Source organism: Melopsittacus undulatus, chromosome 8 (assembly GCF_012275295.1).
Source record: "Melopsittacus undulatus isolate bMelUnd1 chromosome 8, bMelUnd1.mat.Z, whole genome shotgun sequence".
In the NCBI taxonomy this organism is placed as follows: Eukaryota; Metazoa; Chordata; class Aves; order Psittaciformes; family Psittaculidae; genus Melopsittacus; species Melopsittacus undulatus.
Genome location: NC_047534.1, coordinates 22,623,954 through 22,642,793, shown reverse-complemented (window position 1 = coordinate 22,642,793; position 18,840 = coordinate 22,623,954). Strand labels below are relative to the sequence as shown.

Sequence of the window (18,840 nt, the reverse complement as noted above, 5' to 3'; positions counted from 1 at the left end):
TGAAATTTGTGATCATGGGTCTAGAACATGTGCAAAAATACGTATTTAAGAATCTGACTCCACCTTTGTGATGCAACTTGGAACAGTAAGGGTTGAATTCTCTGTGAAAAATTCACATTATAGACTGTCAACAGAGGTACCAAAACTTTGTACTACATATTATAATGTTGTTTTACTTGAAGAGTAGAAAAAAAAAAAGAGTGGGAAAAACACCAGTTGTTTCTTTCAAATGTATTGCTAATTAATTATTTTCTTATGACAGATAATAATATAATAGGTTATTGTAATCAGTATTATTGTTTTCACAGGCCAGCCCAACAACATCTACAAAGTTTGGTCATTATTATGATATATCCAAAACAATGTCTCCAGAACTGTTTCAGTCAATAAAATGGCACAGTTTTTACCTTCCTGAAGAATTGTCTTTACAGCCTACAGTGAAAACATGGTAAGTTGTAATACAACGTGCCTGTATATTAGTAGTAAAGGATATTTTTGCATCTACACTTGCTGTGAAAAGTCTTGTAGCCATGCATGGCTCACAAGCAGTTCAGCTGTGGTTCTTATGTCAGTCCTAAATGCCACAACTGGCAGCAAAGCTGCCATGGCATAGCGACAGCTCAGTATACTGACTCCTTAGCTGAGGGAGAAAGCAAGTTGGCAAGGACAATAAAGTCAGACATTACTAGGACAGCCTAGCTGCATGTTCAGTCCAGCCCTGCTGACAGCTGAGTGTGAGGACTGGGGAAAATTACTACTCTCTCTCTGTGAACTACTGCCTGAGCCCCATACCCCATCAGCTTTCGGAGATGTGTGTGTCGTATAGCTATCAGTCTTAGGAATATATCCGTACAGTTTTTAGGGCTAAGAAGACAGGCTGTCTTTGACCTACATAGTTTAGAATGCTGTTATCACATCAGTTTATTACCTAACTTATTGCTTACATCCTACAGCTTCACCTAAGGAAAGTATGAAATACTGTGAATAGATTAAAATCACTAATGATGTCTTACACAACACCCCTAATTCCAGAGCAAATCATGAACTCTTCTCTGAATGAAAACTTATTATAGTTTATGCCTATCAGTAATGAATTAAGGAAGATCAAGAAAAAATGAGTGACAGAAGCAAAGCCTCATAATAGCCTGTAGCGCACACATCCATTATATGTTTCTTGGTGACATTTCAGTTCAAGTCAAACATCAAATATGGACCAGCAATCTCTTTGTTCAGCCCAGTCACTTAATTTATGTAGTACCTAGTTTTATGGATCCCAGTGTATAGGTCTGGTTCTTGCAAATGGTGTGCTGTGTTGTTTTTACCACACTGTATGTGTGAAGATTTTTGAGCATGCTGAAAGTATCTTCAAAATATATTAGCAGTGTTGTTTGTTTAATGCAACTGAAAAGCATCATCTGAAAAGCATGGTGATGCTAAAACTGGAATTTAATGTAGAAGACATGCAAAATACTTCTGTTCTGCTCAGCCATAACAAGGCTTTCCAGTTTTGATATCATTCTTCAAGAAAACTGGATCAGTAAGAGAAGGTTGTAAAGATAGGTGTACATCTAGAACTGGGAAGTATGGCCCATGACAGAAGAATGGAAATTCTTACACAATTCTAAGCAGAATCTTGAAAACTGACATTAAAAATTGACATACAGAGGGTAGTTATTCTGTTGTCTGCAGAAGGGAGGACAAATAGTCATGGGCTACAATAAACAGTAGGGCTAGAAATACAGGCTGGAAGTAAGGAGATATTTTTCAAATGATTAGCATGAGATATTTTTCTCATGATTAACATGAGAAGTTGTCTTGCAGACATAGATTGGGAGTGTTACAGAATCTCCATCACGGAAAATTTCTAAGGACAAGTTAGGTAACTATCTGTCAGACCTCTTGAGGTCCTTTTCATCCCTGTCTTCTGTGATTCTTTAATACACATTAGTCAACACTGTTAAATCCAATACTAAGTGTGAATATTACCAATTATTTCAGTGTTCTGAAAATGTTTATGCTTTTATAGTAGGTTTCTACTGTATTTTTTACAAATATTGTGACAAAATTTTGAAGGAAGCATTTCTTTTTTGAGGAATTAAAAGTTTACAATCCTGTCAGGTGGATTTAATCTAAAAGTTTATAAAAGAGGGAGGGAAAGGATATTACTGTGTAGGCATTAGTGCTTGGGAGATCAATACAGTGCTTCTGGCATCTAAAGTTAACTTCAATATATCATGATACATAGTAAAAAATTCTGTTTTCTTGATTAACTAGACAATGATTTTCAAACAATATGATAGTCACAGTTGACTCTTCCAATAGAAGTTAACAATTTGTACTAGACCTCATCTTTGACTGCCTGAAAGTCCCACTGAGAAATTGAGCTAACCTTTTTTGATATGTGTTATAGTGGAGTAGGAGCGTGAACATGGCTAGTTAGGATGTCTCCACTTAGAGGGTATAATTTGCTAAACATAAGCTTCTCAGACTGGGGGTCTTAGATGCATAGCCAAAAAAAACACCTGGTTGCATAATGCTATTAACCTATACAGCATTGCAAAATCTCTGTAATGTATTAGGCTGACAGTACCTCAAAAAAAGTACCGATAGCCTGGAAGGGACTAAAACAAAAATGTTACAATAATTAGTCGAAATAGAGAAAATCTCAAAAAATTGTTTGTTTGGGGTTTTTTTTTCAATTTAATTTATCAAAGGGTTGATAAATAATTCCAAAATAAAATTATGCAGTTAAAGAAGAAAATACACAAGAAAAGTAATGTACCATGTTTTCCTGTATAGCTTATACACTTCTGACAGAAGCAGTGAGTATAGTGAACATATATTTTACAATCCTTGGAAAAACAATGCTGCATCTTTTGATAGGCAAGATAATTACAGTGCTTCTGTTACTGAATCAGAGATGGGGAGGCTTTATTTGGACTCTTGGCCCTTTTAGAAATCATGTATGTGTCCTTCTCTTCTTATCCACACAAGCACTTGGCTTCTTTTTGGTCGTGCAAAGAAAGGAGATTCTTTGGCTGATTCAACAGAACAAAGTTATTGAGTTGCCTTTTACTTTGCAATTAAAGACAGATTTGGAGGTTATGTACATCATTGGTTTACCTTAAAGTTTGGACCAATATTTCTTTTCTTTCCTGTGTTTTTGCAAGCATGTGTATATCTGCTTTTTTATGGAGGGAGGTGTGGAGTGCTGTGTTTGATCTTTCTGCAGTTCTAGTACCTGATTTCTAAATTAGGTTACAGGGTCCCCTTTTGGCTAATCGCTCAAGATGGTTAGAAGTTCATTGCCCCATGATAAACATTAAGTGAAAACAGATTGAGAAATCTGTTTTAAAGGAAGTAGTAAATGGGACTGGGTGTTTGATGCCAAAAGAAGGATAAATGTCTTTCTTGTCTCCATATTTTTTATGTTAGGGAAGGGGTGCTATGTCCTGCTCTAGTGCTAAGGCCGGGTTAATAAGGTTGTGGAGCTGACAGCAACTGTTTTCCAGTTGTTGTTAGGACATTCTGATGTCCTTCTTGTTGCATCGCTAAAGCTGGTACGCAACAGGAAGGCAGAAATATCCTCTGTGGTATATCTGTGCATCGCAGAAAAGGCTTCCTTTCTACCCCTCTACTTCTGTCCTCATCGTTCAGTTGCAGTTACCAAAAGAAAAGTTTGATAATCAAGGATCCTAAAATAATTAAGCAGCAGCTTTTCAATAATAGTCCTAAATTTTACCCTAAGAATTATGTGCTTTTGAAAAAGAATAGATTTCTAGAGTCTAGATTTACTGATGAGTTTAGATAGAACAGATTTAACTGTCTTGCCTAACAGGGTCTCCTTATACATAATAAGGCTATTTGTCATACCCTTGATAACCTAACCTTTGTTAACTGCTGAGAAACTATCAACAGAGAATGCAGATGCTCTGTTGTAACCGGGATACCTTCTTGCAGTTCCTGCTTTATCTGTTACTGAATTGGTAAACAAAAAGAAAAAAAAAAAAGAGTAAAGAAGGAATTGTTTAAACTCATTATCAGAATTAAATGGTGTTTAGTAACAAAGCCAAAAAAAAAGATTAGCAATTAGAAAATAAGAAATATCTTATTTCCTTCTTTAAGTATGATAACAAACACTGCCAGAAGGATAATGGAACTTGTTTTTATAAATGGTCTTTCCACAATATTTTTCATGTCCTTGTTTACATTGCAAGCTTCAAATTCAAGTAAAACATTAATACTTTAGCAAGTAGAAGAGCACATATTTATACATTTTTAAAAAATTATATTCATTACATTATTTTCTTTAATTCTTTCTTTGCTGCATATCTTTCTTGGATGGATTAATTGAAGACAGAATCATAGAATCATAGAATGGTTTGAGTTGGAAAGGACCTTAAGATCATCTAGTTCCAACCCCCCCTGCCATGGGCAGGGATGCCTCACACTAGACCATGTCAACCAAGGCTCTGTCCAGCCTGGCTTGAATGCTGCCAAGTGTGGAGTTTGTTTTAATTTTGGGACGCTTTATTTCTGGTATTTTATTCTTTTATGCATTAACTTTTAAAAGCAAGTTAGTAACAAATCAGGAGTTGAAAAATACTGTGATTGCAATATATTCTCTGGCATCTCTATAGATAGCATAGCACTCATAAGCAAAAGAATTGGTAGATACACAAACTTGAAAATGGTAGTTTGTGGTAACAAAGACCACACTCATCTTTTCATGTTACACATACTGTGTTCCTAGCTGTGGCTGAAAAACAGTTGCAGACTCCTTTCTAATGGTGGCGAGCAGCAGCTTCTATCTTTTCCAGAGGGACAAAGGAGTATCCAAAAGGGTACACAAATTCTGGTTATTGTGTAGCATTGCAGATTCTCTCCAGCTCTGGCAAAAGCAGGAAGAAATCACAGCACTCCGTAAGCAAAAAGGATTGTGTGTTTGTTAGAACAGCGCAAAGACATGGCGAGGACATTTTGGCTAGTTTGGAGGCTGAAGCCCTCTTTGCCTCCACCAGCCCTGTCAAGTGACACCTGCAAGACTGTACAGATATAACATTTAGCAGCCATTCCTTTTGCAGCTAAACACTATGAAAGCAGTTGACTTCATAAGAAAATGTTTACTCTTTCTTTCCTCTTTGAGATGCTTTTTTGTATAGCAAGGCAGACTACATGTTAAGTGTCATGTTGAGATTGTGTATTACCATTTATTTTCAGCTGTGAATTTCACAGAGTTAAATTATTAAGGTATATCAGTTTAACTAGTAGCCTTATAGGCTGCTAAATCTGAAAACAGATAAATGCAGTTTAATTTGAAGATTCTCTTTTATTTATATCTGAGAATGGTAATCTCTTAATGTTTTATAACATTAAGTATTTCAGAACTTGAATTTATTAAGACTGTATGGCTTATTTAATTGTAAATGTTTGTAACTTAAATCTATCATTTTTGGCCTTGAGTTTGGATTGCTACTTAAAGGAAATGTAGAATTCTGAGTTAAAGCTATGGTGTAAAAATCAGGTGTTTGCAACTCTGAAGTGCTTCTCAGAAAAGCTGTTTTCTCTCCTGTGCAAAAAATATGAAAGCAGTTTATTTGGTTTATTTAGGTGTTCATTAGTAACATATATTTGAATAATATTTGGCTCTTACTAAAGCAGCAGGAATAGTTTCATTAATGTTTGGATGAGATGATCTTTCTAGGTCAATTCCCACCTAGGCTGTTATCAGACATGACATATAAAATGATTGGAGCAAATAAAAGTATTTTTAGTGACAAAATTTTCAAAATAACTTGTCATATTTCCCAAGAAGTACAGAAGAAGGTTTGAGTCCACAACCCTCGATGGTAATTAATGAGCCTAGAAGGAAATGGTGATGCTTGAAAACATAGAAGGGCTTAAACTCTCAGCAGCAGTGAGGAGCCTCCATTAAGCCCTGACACACAAGCTAGTACTCTATGAGATTTAACAAAATAATATGTCTCTTTCAAAAGTGGACAACTGGCTTCTTTTTTTAAAGTAAAGATTAGATCGTTCTCTACTTTGTATGTATCAGCCTGTGGACTGGAGAGCATGGCTGGGATAGATGTCTAAAAATGTGCTTTGGATGTGAAGGAACTGAACCTTCTAAGATTTTGACAAGATGACTTGCTGAACTTTCATTTGTTTTTAAGTCTGCTTAAATCTGTTTTTAGCTACTGGTTTGCTTTATTTATGCTGTATTTTCTAAATAATACATAAATTCTACCTCACAATTCAGCTGTCATGCAAATAAAGTGGTGATAATACCTGTAGTGTGTGGATACAAAATGGAACCATAGCAAAATTTGTCTTACGCTCTTTAATAAAACATATTAACTGCATGAACTTTTGAATTTAGAAAGTGTTGTCTCTTTCTGTTTTTTTGTTTTGGTTTGGTTTTTTTGATCCTGATTGTTGTAGCAGTTGTCTGTATGATTTTTTTCAGTAATAGAAAGTCAACTGTTCCTTGGAACGGTAGGGTAGGTCTTTGTCAGTTATAGATTAGTGCTGTGCCGTGATGCTTTCTACTTTAAGTTGATACATTAAATCATTAATCTTCTAGATGGAGATAAGCCTGATGTAATTAAGTTGTCTTAATTCTTAGAGATTTTAGCTTTCACTAAATGTTGGAGCGCTGGACTACTTGTCATGAAACAATCACAATTGCTTATAATGTCAACTTTATTCTAAGAGGGTTAGTTTTTTTTCTTCTGTGACACTTTTTTTCTATATTATGCTTTCAGACCCAGTGCTACATCTGCTTGTATTTATTTTTAATACAGCTGTTAGAGACATGTAGAAAAGTATTAAAATGTGTTACTGAACTATTTCTTCTTACCAACAGTAATATGAACAGTGCTTATGGAAGGCTGCTGCTGTCCATTCAGAGGGTCATTTACCAGGAAGGGTTTGATGGCTCTGATCCCCAGGTACTGAAGACCATCGTACTCTTCTGTAATCCTGTAACTAATATAGTTTTCTGAATTTTCAAGTGTGGCACAAGAAGGTCTTGGACAAAATAACAAAGAATAAACTGTTTGTAAGCATTGCAAGAGTGAAGAAGCAAAGTAACTATAGTTTGTGCTTCATATTTTAATATGCTTTGGGAGTTGTTACCTGTCACAGATGCGAGACCATGTGAGGAAGAACTGTAAGTTAACATTAGTAAAATGCATATTCTGTGCAATTAGCTAATAAATGGATTGCCAAGTATAATCTAATTAAGCAAAACACATTTTCCCCTACAGTATTTTTTTTTCAGACTACAGCTTTAGCAATAATATGTTCAAGACTATTGAGATTGAACATTTAGTCTTAAACTTTCAGTTCTTTTCAATGTTATTTTAACTGGAGTGGAGTGAGTATTTTAATGAATTAAATGGCATGCATCTTTGTGTAGCAAGCATTGAAACACAAGTAAAGAAATAAGAATGCTATTTCAACTTACAAATCAAAACAGCTTACCAGACTTCTAATAATCTCTATACTCTTTATAAATCATATTGTGGGTAATCAAAAACATTTTAAATGTAGCAGTGTAGGCTTAAAGCCCTTTTTTAAATTGAGCAGAGCCCTATCTATTATTCTTTGTCATATTCAGTAATATGTGAGTTCATTGGAGTTAATGGAAATAAAATAATATGTATATTGGTGCTCAATTGACAGGTAAATTGTCTTTATTGTACAATAGCAATGTTACTACAATAGAAGTTCGGTAGTATAGTTGCAGGAGACCTCACTTTGCACTATAGTTGAATATCTTAGAAATAACTTTTGTGGGGAAGATAATGTTGGAATGGATGTTTTTGTGTCTAACAGTATGTTTTAGAAGCGTTACCTGCACAAAACACTTGTATGTAAACTTAGGTTGTTGGTGCTCAGTGTTTAGTCTGCTGAGCTTTATGGGAGAGCTTGCCTTTGCTTTGGTGGCAGTGCCAGTCTGGAGTAAATTGGTCCCTGACAGACATCTCCCCCCCCCCCCCGTGGTGTGGTAGCCATGGCAACAGGTATGTCATCCCACCATACAGCTCCGCCTGCAGAGATGCTCCTCCTGCACAGTGACAGGGCCTGTGGAAGCCTGAGAGCTGCAAAGAGCAGTACTGAGTAAAACAAACACCCTACCAACCTTCAGCCTGCAAACCACCACATACTGAAGAGATTAGGCTAGTGCTTCTTATTTTTCTTTGTCTATTCCCAAATTATTTTTTTTACAAGTAAAAGAAAATGAAGGCTGGTCAGAGCTGGTATTTTTGGTTTTTTGCATGCAAGCAAAACCATCCTGGATAGCTATTTTCTGTAGCTATTATTCATTGTTTAAAAACATCTTACAAGTGTAAATAAAGCAAGAACAGTACTGATCAATTTAACACTGATCAATTTAAAAGTATATGTTCACCAAATTATGTATATAAGATTCTGAGGTGTAGTTTTAAAAAGAAGAAAAAAGAGTCCATTTTCAGGCCAGTTTATCCATCTAGAAAACCATTAACACTCACCTCATTGTTTCTATTTCAAGAGAATGAATATGTATTTTCAATGCATATGATATTTCACTGCATATGATATTTTAATTTTGCATATGATATTTCAATGCAGATGATTTCCTGGAGTGGTTTCTATTACTTTCTTTTAAGATTATTTTTTTTCCCATGTGTCATGTTTGTTTGTATACTCAAATATTGTACATCTAGAAACAGAATATAATACTTCTTAAAAATACATCCAGAGTTAAATGTTGTTATGGCCCAGAGCCATGATTCTTTTTATCTTCTAAATCTGAGAAATTCACCTCTCTACTTACTGAGCATTCAGAAGTACTTTTTAAGTAGCCAGATAGGAAGATAGTAGGGTAAGGACCAGCCTGTACTCTTGTGGACATGAGTCCTGTCCAAGCTTCTGAGAAGTTTGTTCATATATGCTCTTCCCGTCCCCAAACAGTCATCTCCCTTTTGGGTGGGTCCTGCCGCAGTGGCTTTCATGAAGTTCAGAGAAAACTGTAAAGGCCAATACATAGCAGAAGGTACTGAATTTTCAAGAGATTTATTTACTAACTTTAATGGATGTTTTAAGATCCATTAATCGTTCTCTATGATTCACAAAAGGTAATGCCATTAAAGCTTCATTTTATTGTGAAGTGTAATCCTTCCAAAACCTCTAGATTGTGGAGGTCTAGAAATGTGGTGCTTCTTGGATTAGGATTCCTATGAAAAGTTTAACCTGACTGGTAGTTTTCAGATATTTCTGGCTAATTTCACACTAGTAGGCTTGTGATACTTAGACTTGCTACTACTTTTGACCAGTGTTTGGAGAGGGGCCTGAAGATAAGTGAGCAGAACGTGACTCACCCCAGTTCTCAGAGGTTTGACACAATTAGGAAAATTAGTAAAAACTGCTGTTAGAGGCTTAGTAGACCGCTGGTAAAAATAGGCATCTCTGGAACCTAGCAATATGAGTTAATGTTAGTTTTATGCAACTGTCTGCTGTTTGCCATCATAGATTTCTATTTCTTAACTATCCTGCATGACATTGAGGGCCTTTGGACAATAAATCCTGTTACACATATTAGGCTACAGAAAAGTTTGGTTGAAGTTAACCAAAGTACTGACTTCTTTGTTCACACTGTCAGCCAAGATCTATCTGGAAATGTATGGTTTGAATGACTAAGCTAAAAATATGAGCATCAGTTTTACATACTTTCTAAAAGCTCCTAATGACTCCTTGTTGCTTATCGTTAAATTTAATTCTTCATAAACTGAGCACAGTTTGAAGTCATACAGGAGAGCACTTGTTTGAGAATATTTTGGGGTTTTCATGTTTGACAACAGAACTTTCCTAGGCAACTCTATGTCCTTAACATTTCTTTGGTATGCTTTGAAGCTCAAGTTGGGTGACTTTGGAAGATAAAGCTGGGAGGAGACTGGTTTTTTGTTCACTTGGAGTTGGGGTTTTTAATTCTCCATAATCAGAATTCTTGCTGCCAAAGCAAAAATTCTTACAAAAGTTACATGAAAAAGGTTAAAAAGCCAAACAAACAACAACAAAAAAAAATCCAAATTTCCAAGCTAATGGCAGTAAAAAGATCTAGTGGCATATCTAAAAAAAATGTTATCCTACTCTTTACTGTAAACTTTGTGTTATAGAATATTAGACTTGGGCTTTTCTTATGTTTCAGTTATGGAATAAGCCATTGGGCCTGAAAATTATACCAGTAGAAATTCTATTACTAGCCAAAATAAATACATCTGATATTTGGTTTGAATAGCTATGTCTTTTACAACTCTTACGATTTAATATTGTGAAACATGCATCTCTTATCCTTTGTCCATTAAGAGAACTGATACTTTGTTTGGGTGTTGTAATGTATGTTCTTAAGAAAAAACGTTTTTCTTATTAAAAATGTTTCTGTAAGATTTACTTATGTTTGCTCTGAAATTCTGAAATCCCAGAACACTTTCTCTGCATGGTCAATATCAATTATAACTGAATAAGGCTGTTTTCTTAAAAGCCTCATACTGTACTATGGCTTAAACACACATCAAGAAATGTGTGAATCTGCCCTGATTAAAAGTCACTAAAGAATACTGGTCTAGCTTCTATTTTCCCTATTCTTTTTACAACTCTGAACATCCAAGCCTAACAGATATCACACAGAGGAGTTAGATTGTGTCATATTATCCTGTGGTGTTTTCCTGATCTTCATATGATAGTGTAAAAAGTTAACTTTACATAAGTAAAGCTTAAAAGCCTGCAAAGCCCAAGAGTGAGAAGTCCACCAGAGTTAAAACATATATCGCTTTCACAAAGATTGTGAGCAAATTGGCAGATCAGCTCACTGTTTAAGCCACAAGAGTGGGATGAATGCAGAGCCACATGGTAGTGGCTTTGTTTCACAGCTCAAGCTCTGTCTACCCAATATCGAAGAAGAAGTATTTGTAACAGTAGCCTCTTGTCTTGTCCAAATCTTTCCTCTGGATGTCCAGAACTGCTGTGAAATATTTTGTGCTTGAGAGTGACTGTGCATTCCAGCTGGTGGAGATGAGCATCTACAATGTATCAAAGGACTTCACTGTAATGAAAGTATCCAGAAGCTTTTATTTATCAAAACTAGTATTTATGTATATGTGTGTATATATATATTATAAAATTTTAAAAAGCCTTTAATCATGAGCCCTGAATTCTAGAAATGTATTTTTTATAATCTTGTACAGTAAGTCTTTCAGCAAGAGTGTCTCAGCCTTTGATAGCAAATATACCTAAAATCTTTCTCAAAGATCACCAGGAAAGGTCACATCAAATAAGCAGAAGTGGGATTTGTCATAATCTGAAATGAAAGGTTACATTTATTTTGCATAAACAAATTATAACTCTGGTTTCATAATCTGCCCCTTCAGAAAAGGGACCTCTGCGTCTTTTGACTGCTCTTCTGCCAGCTGCTGCAGGGCAGCAGAGTCTTAGGCAGGTAACACAAGCGGCTGTTTAGGTTTTTACATGCCAAAACACCTTAGATTCTAGTACCCAGTAGCTAACTAAAGCAGATCCACACTTATGTCAAGGACTTTCAGAAAGGTGTGGTCCTTAATAGACAATCTGCTGATGTCTCAGGCATCAGCATCAGACTCAGTTTCTCCATAGCTGTGGGTAAACCTTCCTTCAGTAGTTGGAAGGAATTAACATGAATATAGATGATACTTACAAACGTCTAAAATAGTGAAAGGGGCATACAATAGTGACTTAGACCACTGACCTTGTTCATTTAGAAGCAGCAGAATTGAAACTGAAACCAGACCAATAGTCAGGTTGTGAAAGTAACACAGTTGAAAGTTGAAAATAGAGAGAAAAGTTGTGTTTTGATTAATCTCAGGCCTTTCCAGCAGACCAGTTTAGAACTGGGAGAAAAGATTCTTTAGCATGTTTTTTAAGGAGGAAAGAAAGGACATGAAAAATCACAGTATTATTGGATTTTGTGTCAGAATATACTGACATTTAGCAGCTTAAAATATGCTGGTTAGTAGTTTGGTATTTCTGAATCTTACACTTGTATTTGCTTAGCTGGCATACTATGATATCCAGTCAGTGAATAAAATGCCATTCCATTTGTAATTTTTATAAGATCATTGGAGATTAAGCTATGATTACATAAACTGTCTTGTTATTATAGATATTAATTCTATGCATTGTATTTTTTAAATACATTACATGAAATTTTCCTCCTGGTGTGTAAAAAATCACAAGTGGCTTCTTTTGTCTTTTTTTTTTCAATAGAAAAAACAAAAGAATATTTTGCGGATAGGAATTCAGAATCTGGGCTCTTTGTTGTGGGGTGATGACATTTGTTGCAGTGATACTCCTGAAGATATTCATAGCCTTACAAAATTCCTGTATGTTCTCCGTGGCCTCCTCAGAAAATCTTTGTCAGCCTGTATCATTACAATACCAGCTCACCTTATCGAGGTAGGAATGCTCTCTTTGTTATATTTCACAGGTGACACATCAGCTAGCAAGAATGGGAAGTTTATGGTAAAAAAATAAATGCAATTTTGGACATTTTGGAAACTCTTTTTTTTCAAAGGCTGTTAAAATGTGACTTTGCTGTAGTGTTTATATACTTTTGTGGCACAGCATGCTGCAACATCTGTAAAGACCTAAGCATAAAACCGTCTTAGATAGTTATGCCTTATATAGGTCTTAATATTTTTCTCAAAACTAGCAAAATTTCAGAAACTGTAGAAAATTAAAGAGAATTCTGGTAATATTTTTTTTTTCCTACAAGACATTTTCAGTCCAGTGTATTCATCTGTCATACTCCTTATGATGATGTGGAATCATGTTTTTAAAGCCAGGAATTGAAAGATACAGGTTTCCACTTTAATTCTAATATCCCCATTTACTGGCACCAGGAGCAAACCAGTTACGTTATAAGAGTAATTTTCCCAACTGCAAAATCAGGAGCTGCTAATAGCACCTATCCTGAGAGTATATAGGCACTTAAATATATCCACTGGAAATAAATGTTTTTATTAAACCAAAAAATGTCAATAAGGTTTGAGAGTTTTTTGGTTTGAGGTTTTTTTTTTCTGCAAGTGGTAATATAACTTACAAAAGCAAAATTATTATTCACAATGACTAGAGAACCTGTAATTTTACATATTAATTTGATTTCACTATAGTGGAAAAAGTACTGGATAAAACCTCTTATTATGCAAAGTGCTTTCATGGTAGATGAATTTATCATTAGATTAAATGCTATCTTGGGAAAGTACATACCACTTACTTACGTATATTGCATTTTCTAAAGGTGTTTGAATACCTGCAAATGTTATTTATCTAGATACTTGATGCACTTACTCCTTAGAAAACATGGATACTTGATTTTCTAATTTTACCATTGCAATCAAAAATGTATAAATATTCCTCTTGCAGTGCAGACCTCTGTCTTCTTACTCAGCTATTTTTAAACATCAGATGGCTGTTTGCCTTCAAAAAGATTGACAATAAAATTTAATGTCATTAATAGAATTTATGAATGTAAAACTAGCACCTTTCTTTTTACATGTTGGAATTACCTGTCCATAATTGGGGTGTACAATCAGTTTCATTGTACTCTTTTCTTATAAATTATGTTGATAAACAGTATGATCATATTTTAGAGAAGTCCAGAAGCATCTCTAAGGAACAAACTGAAGGACAAAGATTTTAGCAGCTGGAAGGCTGCTTTTGGGTTTGTGATTTAAATTCCATATAAATTGATTGGAATGGAGTTAAGATTGATAATATATCTGATGTTTTAAATAACTGATTTTTTAATTTTCACAGAATTGTTTTACAGTAACTGCTAGACTATACTGAATAAAAAACAGCAAAGAAACATTATTCCCAGAATCTTGATTAGCAGCCTTGAACAAATGAGAGCATTTAATTTTTCTGAAATTATTAAACTTCATGTATCCTTCTTTATCCACTAAACTACGGAAAAACTGTCATTAGGAGGAGCAAAGCTGCTGAGGGTTCCTTATACCACACATTACTCAGTTCCCAGAGCCCTGCTGTGTAGTTGTTCCACTCTCCAAGAAGCCTGTTAAAGAGCCCCTGAGAGCATGTGTACAGCCCTCCATGTTAATAGTTAATTGGTGAGGATGGCAAGATGAGAGGACAGCCGAACATGTGGTCTCTCAGACTCAAGCCGTAGACAGACCTTTAGTTATAATAACAGCAGCTGCTCACATTCTCACAACCCAGCTACTCACCATTCTGTTGCTGAGGTTTCTTGCTGGATTAAAAAAGTAATGAAAATATCATTTCTTTCCAAGAGAGTAAGAGAGAGGGTTTTGGGGGTTTTTCTAAGTGCATTTCTATATATGTATATAATTTGATCAGAGTAAGTTCTAGCATACACTGTCTCTGTAGAATCTTAAAGTCAATACACTGAAGGCATAGAAAAATACACACTATTTTTCTGAATGTGTAATAAATTCCATGTTTATTCCCTAAACTACTATTTCTGTATTTTCTGTTATCTTTTACTTCCTATCTGTATTAGGTGGTCTGCAACTAAATTCTTCACATATAAATTGCAATACAAATAAATACAAGTTCAAAATCAGAATTAAATCAAGGGGTTGGCTGAATAAGATGTAGAGAAAAAGTTTCATTTTTACCTCCTTTGTTTTGAAAAACTAGATTTTCGGTAGTCACTCATACCATGTCTTGTCTGTGCCAGCTCCCAGTGCTAGTTACTCCAGTGAAAAAGAAACAAAACTCACAACTGGTAATACTGATTTTCAACAGAGACAATATCTTTCCAAACCAGACTAGTTGAATTTTTTATATGTAATATATGAATAACACAGATACAGATAGATAGATAGATATAGATATGGAATGTATGTATATATAGTTCAAGATTGGTTTCTTCTGCATATTTTCCCAAATATTTTCAGTCTTGTACTGTGACAGTGAGTTTCACAAATTAAATCTACCTTGTTTCTTTCTTTTTCAGAAAGTTTAATTTTGCCTTTACTTTTCATAAATTCTGTCTTTGTTCTTGGCTGATGAAACGATAACATGAGGCTCATGAGGGTCCCTGTTTTATCTTTTCTGTATTCAGATTGTTTTGAAATTTTTCTCATGCTGCTTCCTAAATCTGTTTTTAAACAGTCACTTTTCTTTTAATTACATTTTACTTTCTTACAGTAATGTAATACAATAATGCTATTATTGTTTGTTCACTTTTTATACATTTTAGTGTCTGCTTTGTCTCTTTGATGACCACTGAACATTAAAGTGTGATTTTGTTCTTGATGGTTTTCCCCTCTGTGGTACACATCCACCAATGTAGCTCTTTCATTACACCAGTTATTCATTTTCTTTGATTTAATAACTTTGAATCACATTTATCCAAAGATGTTGCTCACTCACCCAGTTTGATGGACACTGAATGTCTTCACAGTCTTCTGTAAGGCTATATTTTGGTAAAATACACAAATTTACAAAGAAATCTGGTTGTGTACAGAGGGTTTTTTTTCAGGATAATTTAAAGAAATTGTAGTCCACTAAAGAATACAGATTCTTTGTGTTTTATTGATGAAACTTGTAGTGCAAGCAGTGCATGAACAAAAAAGAAAATTCTCTTTTCTCAGCCACAAAAATAGGCATATATTATTCTGGAAGAGAATTTCAAGAAAATGACACTAAAAACTTACTTAATTATAAATTTTATTCAGATGATGTGTGACAAGTTTTACTTGATTGATATTTTCTACCGATTGAACATACTCTTATCTTACACTGTCTGTCAGATAATAAATATTGAGATACTTATGAGTATGATTAAAATAGTTGATGGAAGGTTATTTTTCAAGTCTTTTTACTGCTTCTTCAAAATGCATTGTGCCTATGAAATCAGATGGTGCATTTGAAAAGGAAATTACTTCTATTTTTTAAATTTAGCATTGATCAAGGAAGACAAACTGAAGAGGGATTTAATTTGTTGTTACCCTTTCCAAATATAAGGAATATTATAAAATCAAGTAAGGACTTTTTATCTGTATGTTGATAATCTGTGCTTTTTTAGTACCTAATAAAAAAAAAAAAGAAAGAAAAAAATAGCGAACTTTTTGTGCAAGGGAATGTCACTTAAAGGACTTTAATGTCACTGGTTTATACTTGCAAAAGCCCTAAACTAGAATTTGAAGTCTTTTCCTATTGTATTTTCTTCTTTTTCTTTTTACTGGAAATCATTAATAAATCCAGAAACATCTTTCTCCCAAAATACTAACTAATGTTCATAATTCTATTCCTGTTCTTCCCAATTTTGTATCATTTAATATTTTTTAGAGTATTCTTTTCACTGGGAGAAAGTGTAACACTTTTATTAAAGCTATCCTTTATTTTGAACTTGAAGCTGTATTTATTACTGGTAAGGACTAACAACCATATTAGTCGGCATGTACCAAGGGAAATTAATTGACTAATGAAAAGTCAATATGAATAAGTCTTGTTACAGAACTGGTCCTTAGAGTCTATAAAGTTCTGTTTAGCAAAGTATTTTCGTTATTTCATCCGGTATGTTAAAAAATTCATTTCCTACAATATTAATGTTTTGCTGCCTTGAATTCACTGAAGTGCGTATATTACTGTATGTTTTGGTGTAGAAAAATTCAGAAACAAACCTTTTCACATCCATAGGCTTTTGTGCTCCCACTGAGTAATTTAGCAGCTAAACCTGAAGTCAAGCGATTGAGTGCTTTAGAATCCATTGCTAATATAGGATTATAAGATATGAAATTCTAAAGCTTGTAAATTTCTCACAGTTTGAAATCTTTACTTCTAAGACAAGAACTAAGAATGATTGCTTGCCTTAGAACTAACTTCTGAAAGTTCAAAAGTGTAAAATGCTAAATACCCTTCAAATCTATTTGTGTATTCAAATGTATTTGATAAGGTAGCCACTGACACAAATATATATTGAAATCAAATATGTAGTTTTTATATCATAGTTAAGCTTTCAGAATTTTCTGCAAAGTAGAAAAAAATCTGATGAAATGGGATATTGGTATTATTTAACTTGCTTTTTAATGTTGCACATTGGTTTTTGTTATATGTGAGAAATACAGTTTAACAACTATGCAGAGAAATACTGAGAGTCATGACTTTTATGACAGGTGTTCTTGGCTATCCACATAGTTTTCTCATATCTGAATATTCTGGTTTGTATATTCTAGACATTCACAAAAGCATCTTTTAAATTATGATTAAGTAGGAAGCTCAGAGAAGTATACAATTTAAAATTTAAATTGGGGAACAGTAAGTAATTTTTTTTTCAATTTCTATTGTCCTTGATAGTATTGCTAATAAATTTGCAGGAGAAATAGAAATATTTTGTTGCTTCATAAAATGAGTTTACGGTTGCCAGTAGGCTGTATTCTGGCTCTGCTGCTTGTGATTTGGTAACAGGTACCCATTTTAAAACCAAACACAGTATACATCCAAAGCATGTGTTTGTACCCACATTTTAATTGTCTTTTAATGGACTTAGTCCTATTATGACGAACAGTCACATGGTATGATAAAATTGCATGCCAAAACCAGCTTTCTCATTTTAATAAATTTTATGTTTAGGACACTATATACACTTCCTCGTCACCATCTCTTCAACACATTGTCTCTTAATAGAAAAAAAAAGTTTTCTAAAATTAATATATTAAACTTTAAGAGTTAATGAGTATAAGCAGCATTGCAATTTTGTTTTGCATTTTATGTATATAATCTGAAAATACACCTATGCAAACGTAAAAAAAATTAGGTAAGATTTAGAACTAAATCTTTCAACTGCAATATTAGACCTAAACAGTTAAATATCCCATCACAGTATGGAGATAGTCATCTGTTCAAGCATATGGAATCTTTTGGCTACTGGACTAAGTAGTTAATATAATGCCCAGTGTCCAGACATGGACACAACTGTTATGGAAGCAGAAGGGAAGAGGCTCATGTACTGAGCCCATTTGGACACTGATAAGTAAAGATTAGAATAGTGACTTTAAATAATGCAGGACCAAAGTAGGTACCTGCTTTAAACAAGTAGTTCTGTTAGAAAATGGAAGATAGTACTGTTTTTCTGAAGAAATACAATTTTTTTTATTCACCTAAGTAGAGGTCTTAGGTCTTGTAAAAAAAGCCCTATGAATCTAAGCATTAAATATGTTGTCTATTGTACTTCAGAACAAAGAGCTATAAATTTTGTGTAAAACTCTATTTAAATTATTGCATATGTATTTCCCATCTGAAGGGATTTTCAAATAACTGAATATTGAATTTCTGTGCAGTATTTGCTTAGAAACATTTGTATGTGTACTTTTGGTGTTGTTTAAAAGCCTTGAAATTTCAGAACCTAATTTTACATCTTTTTGTTTAGACCTGCTCTATTAATTACAGTATAATCATTATAAAAAGGAATACTGCATCTTTAATGATGTTTTTGTGCCTGTGTAGTTAAGTTTTAATGCTAGGGAGAATAAAAAAAAAAAATAAAAAAATAAATTAGCCTTGTAACCTCTTTCTCTTCCAGACTGATGATGGAAAATAAAAGCTCTTAGCCACAGAATGTAACACTTAGAATTAATATTTAATTAGACCAGCAAATTCTACACCGTGGCTGAAAGCTTCCAAGGAGTTGTTAGTGCCACAATTGACCTACAAGTTTAATAATAACTCACTTCTAGGAGCAAGTGCCAGTTCAGCATAGTGGAGCCACTGTAAGAAAGTCCTGGGAGATTAAAATCAGCAAACCAAATGGCAGGCGAGGATTCCTGGGATGGA

At 34.1% G+C, this 18,840-nt stretch overlaps 1 protein-coding gene across 2 annotated transcripts in view; it reads left to right on the top strand.

The window, feature by feature from the left end:
- Nucleotides 1-18,840, top strand: part of ELP4 (elongator acetyltransferase complex subunit 4) — a 138,871-nt gene that overhangs the window by 34,906 nt on the left and 85,125 nt on the right. For both annotated transcript variants that reach the window (XM_031050355.2, XM_031050354.2), the window contains 3 exons: nucleotides 309-448; nucleotides 6,869-6,953; nucleotides 12,286-12,474. In XM_031050355.2, the coding sequence (XP_030906215.1) occupies nucleotides 309-448; nucleotides 6,869-6,953; nucleotides 12,286-12,474 (414 nt within the window). The remainder of the gene's footprint in view (nucleotides 1-308; nucleotides 449-6,868; nucleotides 6,954-12,285; nucleotides 12,475-18,840) is intronic.